The sequence below is a fragment of the Monopterus albus genome, unplaced genomic scaffold (assembly GCF_001952655.1).
Source record: "Monopterus albus unplaced genomic scaffold, M_albus_1.0 scaffold6.1, whole genome shotgun sequence".
NCBI lineage: Eukaryota > Metazoa > Chordata > Actinopteri > Synbranchiformes > Synbranchidae > Monopterus > Monopterus albus.
In genome coordinates, this window is record NW_018127886.1 from 5451490 (window position 1) to 5462443 (window position 10954).

A 10954-nucleotide genomic window follows, 5' to 3' on the forward strand; every position below is an offset into this window, starting at 1 on the left:
CCTGGCCTTTTGTTAACTGATGCAAGTATATTAGGCCACTACATTTACGTGAGTGAGAAGTCAGACTTTAACCCTCAGAGGAACACTGCTGTTGTTGGACATCTGCTTCACAAAAGACAGGCAATCCAGATTTGAACAAAAATACTTTTATTGTAACATGTTTCTGCCATAGTCACTGACAGTTACAATATAACTGACATAGGTACTTTTCATTTTTACGATTAAAAATATGCTGTAAGATTTTTTTTCCTCTAACATTTCATTAGGCAAATGCCATTAATGGCATTATCAATTCATACATTAGCCTGCAGTGATACTTTTTACAGGATGTTGTGCATAACATAAAACATATGATTGAAGAAGCTATTCACCTTTAAAGTAGCAATCAGTGATATACTGTGTGTTTTTAGACTCACCTGCTCTTTAATTTAGTCAAATTTGTTAAGTAAAGGGCACATACCGGACACTATCCTCTCTTCGACTGTGCTGTTTGTTGTGCTCACAACTATGTGACTGTTAAAGATTTAAAACTCATGTAGAGGAAATTGTGCTTTATGTTATAATATTTGTAATAAGTCTTCATATGAACTTTGTTTTCTTAAAATTAGCTATGAACATAAAATGCTATGGGGTGATGCTGCCCCTGGGATCTACCTCCCTCATGGTGTTTCTAAACTTTGAGTTAACATTGTCCAATTTGTTGTGATTCCCTGGTTCAGTTTCTGTGAACAAATAATGTAGGATGAGTGCTTCAAGATAGAAGGCCCACATTTCATTTCATACTAAGAGAATGCTGTCAAGCTAGCTGGAAAAAGTCTCTTTCTGTTTCGTATCTACACCCAGTATGCATTCAATTAATTTAAAACCTGAACTCTCTGTGAAACGAGCGGAGTCTGTCGGTCCACTAGCCGATGAATGTTCTTTGTGAGTACAGTCTCTCTGTTCTGTTGAAAATCCAGAAACTTTTCCCAAACCCACCCAAGTCACAGCCTATCTTCATTATCCACAAAGACCTTCCTCCACTGGGATTCTGAATGGCCTGAGTTTGTGCTTGAAAAACTTCAGATATTCAGTAAAAAAAAATATTTTTATAGGTACATTTCCTATTTAACAAAAAACTAAAGGTGAAGATGATGTCAATAAATTTGCAGCATTCATTTTAGTCTTACAGTGATGATGAAAAAAACTGATTATCAGCACTGGCACAGATCATATTATAAAACACTACAATGAAATTTCCTAAATGCAATGACTAGAATGACATCTACACAGGTCTTCAGTTTTTATAATAACATTTCACAAACAGGTGCTGGTATCCACTGTCATGTGATTAAATATCATCTATTATAGAGCGCTGACACTAACATGGTTTGATAGATTAATAAAAAGATACAGGAACTAGATAGACCGGCTTCACAGCAGCACATCTTAAGGAAACATTACACACACACAGTTTTATCTTATTTAGAGTTGTGCTTTTAGATAGTGCTATGGATGCGTTTCACAAATAAATACAAAAAATGCAAATATTGAAAGTAATTGCAATTTAAAACAAATATTAGTTATGTATTAGTGGAATGTAATCAGTGTTTGAATAATCATTTTAACTCATTTTCTATAAAATGTTAAACCATGTGTTGTTTGGTTGTTAGTAATTAGTAAATGTAAAGAAAGGCTAAATGATTGTTCTTGTCTTGTTAAGCTACTCATTTGTACACTTTAGGTGAGCGACAGACTTGATGTTTTAGGCCACTAGAGCACATTGTATCCAGCCTTTTGATGCTGTGTTTGTAGAATCAGTTATGTGCCTGCGACATTTACTCACATTAAGACCAAAGCACGAGTCTCCATTACGTAACATGTAACATATAACCAAGTTTTAACATTAAAGGAGGTACAACAGTGAAATAAACTGAGTAAAAGTGGTGTAAAATGTTTAAATGTCAAATATTAAATAAGACGTTTTGACATTTTACACTTTGTAGTTTTTATAAAATATGCCTACTTACTTTGTACACAAGAGAATACATTCACATAATCCCTCCTGTTCCAAAACTGCCAGTGTCATTCAGTCTTTCCAGCATTAGTCTGCTGCCTCATGTTGCTCCTTCTCCTCAGGAACAGCCATTAGGATCTTCTGACAGAACATGGTGAAGATTTCTAAGGAGAAACAGCTCATTGCATTAGCCGTGTCTGTTTCTTTAGCTGGGTTACTAATTAAATGTTGTTAGATTTTATTAAACATTTGATTAGCCCTTTGGTTTGACTCCTTCACAGCAACCATAAAAACAAATGGATTAGTGCCCACAGTTGTAAGTGGATATTCTCAAATGAATTTCATAACAAAGTGTAATGAATCTTCTCCAGCCTTGGCTGAACAGAGACTAAGACAGTGTAAAAAAAAAAAAACGTACCCAGCATTTTCCTGATCACATGGGGTTTCTTCCACTTGTAGCCCAGTAGGTATGCCGGGATGCCTGTAAGAATGATGCTGCTACCCACCAGGCACTCAAAAGGAGCTGCCCAGAAGGACACAGCGATCATGAAGACACAACCCAAAACGAAGGTCACAGGGATGAAGAGATACACCTGCAGGAAGAAAACACAATCACTAAGGGTGTTTGTTCCAGTTACAAAGGCGAGCACACATAAAGCACGATTATTATTTGACAGGTTGACTATTTAAAAACACATGAACGGTAGGTAATGTCTCTTTTCACACAAAATTCCTGATCTAGGTTATATAATACTTGTATCTCTACCTATAAGTGTCATATGCTGTTTGCTGTAAAACATTACATTATGACTTTATATGGAAAACTTGCATTGTTGTTGTTTTTTTTACCCACTACATTTATTTGATAACACTAGTTCTTTTGCAGGTTCAAATCAATAGCCAACAAACAACATGTCATTATTTTATTTTAAAATACAGCTTCACAAGTTGAGCATTGTGTGCTAGTGAATCAAAATGCATTGTTGTCCTTCCATCTGAAAAATGGACTGTTGTCTTGTTTTATAAATACATAAAAGGGGGGTCTCCATTTTGTCCTTGTTAGAGCTTCATCTTGACAAACAAACAGGCTGAGAGTACTCAGGCTCAAAGGAAAGATGAAAGACTCTGGTCGGTCAAAGCAAAATTCCCCTGGTGAAACAGAAACAATGAGTCACCACTCCTTCCAGAAATGAAATCTGGGATTTACTTTCAACTGATAACAACAGGACTCATACAATAGTGTTTTCATTAAAAACAAAACAAAGAAAACTTTATGAAACCAGGAGACGTGTTGCTGTTTAAGGCAAAGAAACCAGCAGATGTTCAGGTAGCGTGAAGGTCTTGCATCTTACAGTGAGTCTCTTTAAATATGACTTTTCATAGATAGATCTCCAGTGCAACAAGCATTTGCCACATGTGATAACACCTTTGACACATGGGTACTCCACCTTAATAGGCCTTCTGAGGTCGGGCTTGGTAAAGCGCAGCCAGAGCAGGCCAGCAATAGCCAAACCAACACATAGCCAGGTGAAGAAGCTGAAGAGATTGATGACAGAGAAGATGTCCTGGGAGATGGCGTACATCATGGACAGAAAACACTAACAGAAGGAAAAGAGAAGACAATACTGTATTAGTTTAATATGCATATCATATAGACACACATGCTGTACTCTTCAAAACATTTGACAATATATTCTAAGAGTTAGTGTTGTGGATGTGCTCTGCTAAATGTAATGTGAACATCCAAACTAGTTTTAAAGTTCTCACATGTAGTAAGTCATTGTTAGTGTCCCATAACACAAAGAACAGTTTGTCCAAAAATAATAATGCTAAAAATGCCTCACCAAATGCATAGATGTTGAGCTTTCAGAACAGATTTTTAGCTGCTCTTAGCAAGTGAATATTGAACTGCACAACATTGCTGCTGAATCTCTCAATGCAGATTGTTGGACAGGTTTGATGCTAAAGGGGGTCTAATAGTAAATTCTGGACAAAAAAGAGAAATCATTTCTGTTGGTAGCAGTTAGTAGAGTCTTACTGTGAAGATGAGCGATGGCACTGGTGTGAACAAGTCTGTGTGGACCAGTCCCAGAGCAGCAGGGAGCTGCCCCTCTCGAGCTCCAGCATAGAACAACCTGGAAGGGAGAAAGCTCCTTCATGGCTATTTTGTAATGAAATAGTTCATCTCTATAAAAATACCAACCAAGAACAGCCTCACATCTTGAAACAGCCACATCTTTGCAACATTTTTAATGGTCAACCCTGGAATCCAAAATCAAAACTTGATTTATTTTAGATTTCTGAAAATGTTTAAACACACATGCACCAGAGAATCTCTCCTTAACTTTATATCCCGCCCCAAACTGAAAAATTTTAAGTAGCAAAATGCTATTGATATTCTGTTTTACTCTCTACATGCACACACACACCGTGCTGAGGTGAAGAGGGATCCATTGACAGCTCCGAAGCAGGACAGTCCCACAAAGACAGGAATCAGCCAGGACATCACACCAAGATGGTACTCGCCAAAACTCTGCCAACCAGCACAGTCAGAAACAAACCTACATGAAGCAAGCTGAAAAAAAGAGAACCAATAACTTTATGAGAGAAGCGCAGTGCTCACCACAGCAACAGCCTCAGACTCAACCATTTCTTCAGGAGAGATGGTAGTGAAGTAAGCCAAGTTGGTCAGAACGTAAACCACCGTCACTATAGGCATGGATATGATGATAGACAAGGGCAGGTTCCTGTTGGGAGAAAGGTCAGAGGTCATTAAAAACCCTAGCAACATATTTTAATAATATTGCACTGTTACCATTATATTTATGAGATTGGTGATCGAATTTGAGTTAATTTTCATGCAATTCAATCACAGACATAATAGTAAACTTTTATATATGATTAGAGCTGCACACCATGATCAGTTGTGCTAGATGCATAAGCTTTACATGCACCTCAATTAAAAAAAGCAATATTCCATCATACATGGGTGCAGACAAAACAAATAGAGCCTCTAATCATGTCGCACAATCCAATGCAAGTTTATGTTATAACATCAGATGCATTATATTGGTATTCTTGTTCATTTATTCAGCCCTTCTATACTGTGTCTCCATGCACAAACAAGCTCAGTCATGGATGAGAGTAGTCATGCTGCTGGCAGATATTTACAGGAGAGTGTGTACAATCTTCAAAACAACCTTCATCACATTTAAGTCACCTCTCTGGATTGATCATCTCCTCAGTTACATAATTCAGGTAATTCCTAGAATGAAAATAAAGAGTTCAACACTATTTTAGGGATTAATTAGGGACGAACAGCAGTGAAAAGCAATGAACAAGTTTAAGCTCTGTAATTACATCAAAATTAGTCACAAATGCCTCACCAGCCTCCAAAAGCAAAGAGGCCACTGTACAGAGCCAAGACAATGTGGTCGACTCCCATTTTGCTGCCTTCAAATGCCTTTTCTGGGGCCAGGTAAGGCACGTCACCTGCACATGTGCAGAATAAATAAGGAGTGAGGGAAAGCTAGAACAAATGAATGAGAAACCTTGCTACACATGTACAATTTTATTTCACAAAGGAGCTGTGTGGTTTCATCTACGTGAAATGGATTCTCTGCTGTCACTTTTTATTTTGTCTTTCACAGCCAGTCTGTTGACTGCTAGGCAGCTGGTACTCCTAAGCACTTTGCCTCCATGTTTAAGCAGCACCGACAGTAGGATACAACCAGGTTTTGTCATGATCAAGACATATAAACATGAGCAGAAATATCTTCAGTTAACTGTACTTCACTTCACTCACTTATTCACAGCAGCTATCAAATCCAAAGCAGCATCACTGAATGCACCTGTGTGTGTATGTGTGTGTTCAAAAGTGTGTGCACTTGAAGTTTTCTCTCTATGCGGCTCTTTCCTCTACCTGTCGCTTTCAGATGATAATGACTCTCTTTTCCGTGAGCCCTATTACACATAGATTATTGTCTCACTCTGTCCTCTGAAAGACCACAGTGTGGCAACAGCCGGCAAGCTTTCCTGCTTAGTTTCCATAGTAACACAGTGTAGAGCACAATGATGGTGAACGTAGTTTGCCCGAAGAGGGGGACTGGGGGGCAGCAGATGTAGCACAGAGCAAACGAAGGCTACACTGTCTTCCCACCCCCCACTTTTTTTTTTTTTTTTTTTTTTTTTTTTTTTTTGAATAGTGTGACTGGAGCTGATTCAGTCACTTTGCTCATTGAATATTTCTTGTTATTCAAGATGGAGCTGACATTTTGCATGTGAGTCACACCAGCACCCTCCATGTTGAGGACAATGGTATGAATGATTCAGTTCATAATTTTAGGGACAACAAGATAAACTGTTACATTTATTATCATCTTTTCTTTTCCTTTTATGACTAAGTCTATTCTATAGCCTCATGTTCTTTTAGATACGTGCTCTGTGGCTGAGCCATATACAAAATGAATTACAGTATGCTCAGCTTCAAAGAACCCTCACAAAGAAACACATGCACATTGGTGCGTGCTTGCTCCCACTCATGGCTGCAGACAGACAAGCCTAGTGTTCAGACTGAGCAACTCCACTAACAGATTGAGCGGAAGGCTGTCTGCTTGGCTGGGCTCATTAGTCAACAATTTATGTATTAATCATTAAAGACAAAAAATATATAGACATGTAAGGAGTGGGCATTGATGGAGATAGCAGATGTATAGATCTTGATAAAACCTACAAATGGTAATAGTATTGATCATTTTATTTGTCTCAGCACACTGTATACCCTCTCTTATCTTAATGCAAAGTGAAGAAACTAACATTTGTTGGGACAAACAAGAAAAGTATGAACCTAATCTATGGTTATGTATCAACTCATCTAACTTCATCATCTGCTAAACTTAGCATTAACCTAATCTATGGTTATGTATCATAACTTCATCATCTGCTAAACTTAGCATCAAGCACAAAGAGGTTATTATTATGAGACCAGCTGGTGAAATAGATTGAACTACAAAGAACGGGTGGAAGTCGTGCAGGTGATATTTTAACATTAGTGTGGATTTATCATTGCTTTTAGATTAAGTACTGGATAACTCACCTGTGGAAATCTGAATGAAGCCAAAGAGGATGATGATGATCAAAGCTAGCAACTTAGAAGCTGTGAACAGGTCCTGGACCTTAGTGGCTGCTCTCACACTGATACAGTTTATAAAGGTCAGGGAGGCTACAGGAGGTGGGAGATACAAAACAGAGTGGAATCAGGAATTGAAAGTTAATCTATGGAATGAAGTGATTCAAACATGTGCTTCATAAGTTATTTACTCCACTCACTTAGACATAGGCAGGCGATGAGCTTGGCAGCACTATCAGGCACCGCACAGTTTGGGTAGAGAGGTTTCAGAAGGTAGGTTGCAAACACCAGTGACACCACATATTGTGATGACGGTCGAATGATGAGCATCTCCACCCACAGCTTCAGAAAGGCCATCAGTTCACCGTACACCTCCAAGATGTAAGTGTAGTCTCCCCCTGACTTAGCAATAGTTGTGCCCAGCTCTGCATAGCACAGGGCACCCATAGTAGAGACCACTCCGCAGGCAGCCCAGATGATCAGAGAAAGCCCGGCTGAGCCGGTCTCTTTGACCACACCTGTTGGAGTGACGAAAATGCCTGAACCAATGATGGTGCCTATGATCATTCCCACACCGTTGAAAAGGGTGATGCTGCGTTTAAGCTTGATCTTCTCCCCTTTGGCCGGTGAGTCGTTAGTGTGGCTAGTGGCAGTGGGATTAGGAACCATGGGGGTGGATGGAGACACTGGCTGCTCCACAATCTGGTCATCTTGGTCTGCGTCTGCTTCAGCAGCTGAAGGAGAGAAGACAGGAGACAAGAGATGAGACATACAGTATTTGAGGTACAGTCACTTAGTGATCACAAGAAAGGAGAGGAGTAATACCAATATATTGCCTTACATGACAAAATAAGCAAAACAGACATTGTTTTATAATGTCAGTTTGTGTCTCCAGTAGCAAAGCATAAATACATTGTGCATTCTGGATCAGCAATTTAGGAAGGTTTTGTAGCATAGACTGTTTAAAAACACGTCACACTGGTTAATCAGGGATGCATGTATGTGTAAAGCCAAATGTACACATACTGACCACTCCATCAGGTGGTTATGATTATAGGCCCAGTTAAGGGTGAGGTCTACTTTGTGTAATATGAAATAATTCCCAGACTTGCATCACAGTCACCTGTTACATTACAAATCCACAGACAGCATGATACACCTCTATAGCCACATAAACTAAAATGTAATCTTGCATCCGGCTGAGCACATGGTGGAATAATGCAGCCCTGTGTGAGCGTGAGTGTGCACTATACCTACCCCCCATCTTCTCCTGGCTCTCCACCTTAGCAACGCTCTCCCGACTGCTCCGTGATTTCAGCTCTGGCTCAGCCATCTTCCCTCTTAATCTGGGTCCCCTTGTATTTTTTCTCCTGCCCCCCCTTTTCTTCCTCCCTTTATGTCCCCTTCCTCCTCCTGCCTGGATTTCCTCCTGTCTATCTCAGACACACACAAACCCCTAGCCCCTCTCTCTCTCTCTCTCTCTCTATCTCTAACCTTCTCTGATGCAGCTTCTCTCTCACACACACACGCTTCTATTCATTTGCACACACATACACGTTTCTATTCATTTGCGCACACTGCCTTTGTCACTCAGACTGAAACTCATCTGACCCTGATCCTCTGCCCCCCCACCATCTCTCCAGGATACAGCAGGGAGGAGCTGAACCTTTGTGATGCTGCTGCTGCATGAGCCTACGCCCACTCCAAATGAATTCTGGGAAAGCTCATGGGGGAAGTAGGTTACTGCCAGGTAGCATTTAGAGGAGCCGCCATGTGATGCTATAATCTCCTCTGTTCTACTTAATCCAGTATCATACAGTATGTCTCTCTGAATCTGTGCTCTTATGTCACAGTGAATTACTGTAAGATGGATGCTCAAGGGTTGGTCCTCCCTCTAGTGGTGCTCTTGTGGAAAACCAAGTGTCTTTGTTGTGCCTCAGTCAAATGGAGACCCACACTCGCAGGTTAATGAGAATAATAATGATGAGGTATGAGATTTCTGTATCACTATATGCTTCTTCCACCATAACAGCTAACTTTATTGTGAAAGGGTTACAAGGTGTTAAAACAGGATGGGGCCTGGAATTTGAACTGCAGTCAAATTCCTTGTATTTTTGATAATACTTGGCAATAAAGTTTATGATTATGACTACACTGTCACAAGTATAAATAATCAATTTAAGTCATAATTCCCACCACAGAAGTGTGAATAACTGACATGTCAACCATGTAGCCTACTGTTTGCCCTAAATTGATTTGTTCATAAGGAAAAATGAAAGGGGTGGTGGTTTATAGAGTTATTTGTGTTTATGTCAGGTTGACTTTCCTGTGACAGAGGTGGAAAGCAACTAAGTACATTTAACAAAGTACAGTACAAGTAACTACAGTAAGTCCTGTCACTAAGTACAATTCTGAGGTATCTGTACTTTACTTGAGCATTTTGATTTTGTGCTACTTCATACTTCCACTTCACTACATTTTAGTGGCAAATATTGTACTTTTTACTCCACTACATTTATTTTATAAGTGTAGTTACTAGTAACAGAAACTAGATTAATACAAGAATTACAGTATAATCATAAAAAAAGAAAAAATCACCAATTCAATAAAATTTAAAAGCTACCCTGCATTAATTTGAATTATAAGCATATATGCTAGTTACAACTAGCTCGACCTTTACCAAATGCAACTCTAAATTTAATGAGCAAAATAATGTATCAGTAATTAGAATCAAATCAAATCATATTAATCATCATTAATCATCATTAATTTTAAATGTGCCATTCTACATAATGAATACTTTTACTTTTAGCACTTTATGTTGTGATGCTAATACTTTTGTACTTTTACTTATGGAACATTTTGCATGCAGGACGTTTACTAGTAAGAGTATTTTTACATCGCTGCATTGTTACTTTTACTTCGGTATGGTATCCGAGTACTTTTTCCACCACTGCCTGTGGCGTAGTTAGCCTGACGCTAATTAGTTGCACGTCACATGTTCAACCAGTAGAGGGCGACCTAAACCCGTTTAGGCATAGGAACGTGTTTAACTGGGGATGGCAGCCTCCAACTTTATTGTGGTAGAATTAATGTGATGGACAATAGGGAGGTAATGTGCATTTAAAACATGTCTTATCTGCACATTTGTTTTATACTGCAGCCTTTTAAAACATATCAACCAAACGTACATCATTTGCGCAGAATCAACAGTTTGATGTCGCTTCTGTTTTGCAATCCATATTGAAGTGTTAATGTAGGAATGTATTGCTGGTTTATATAATTATAGGCTACTTATTTTGTGATGAGGGAAACATTGGCTCTAAGTCTTGGCCTGAATGTTTTGGATATTTTGTTGAGGGTGCTTTTAGTGTCAGCACTGCTGGATACAGTTGTTCACGGCACATCTAAAATGATTTGATCATTGTTAGAGGTGGCTGTAGCTAAACTGGAGCTTTTCACGAGAGGTGGACTGTGTAGCTGAATCGTATTTCTGAATGAAAATGTCATATTCAGAACTAACTTATCCTGGTGAGAGTATATATATTCTGCTTGTGTAAAACTGACCAAAACAAGTGAGCATTCTGAGAATGAGCCCCGTTCTGTTAAGGCGTTATTAGCAGCTTACTTGCATTACTAGTAACGCTGACAAAGTCGACAAGCGATCACCAAGCTCCGTTCTGAGGAACATCTTAGCTTTGTGACGGTGGAGCGCAGTTCGACACTGGTTTCAACCAGGGCACTTTCTGCCACGGGTCCGGGGACTTTCCCCTGGGCAAGAGGAGGAGAAACTTGTTCCCAGTTTGTAGCCCAGTAAGCAAGCCTTCAGA

The 10954-nt window shown here is 39.3% G+C and overlaps 1 protein-coding gene across 1 annotated transcript; it reads right to left on the reverse strand.

Moving 5' to 3' along the window:
• Window positions 1-137: 137 nt before the first annotated feature.
• On the reverse strand, window positions 138-8567 carry LOC109971883 (large neutral amino acids transporter small subunit 1-like). The gene is made up of 11 exons (XM_020620439.1): window positions 8382-8567; window positions 7325-7858; window positions 7092-7217; window positions 5383-5488; window positions 5217-5261; window positions 4620-4743; window positions 4426-4529; window positions 4035-4131; window positions 3445-3594; window positions 2415-2589; window positions 138-2160 (listed from the first exon to the last, which is right to left on the reverse strand). The coding sequence occupies exons 1-11, from the start codon at window positions 8455-8457 to the stop codon at window positions 2084-2086; spliced, it is 1614 nt and encodes a 537-aa protein (XP_020476095.1). The 5' UTR covers window positions 8458-8567; the 3' UTR covers window positions 138-2083.
• Between the last annotated feature and the right edge of the window lie 2387 nt (window positions 8568-10954).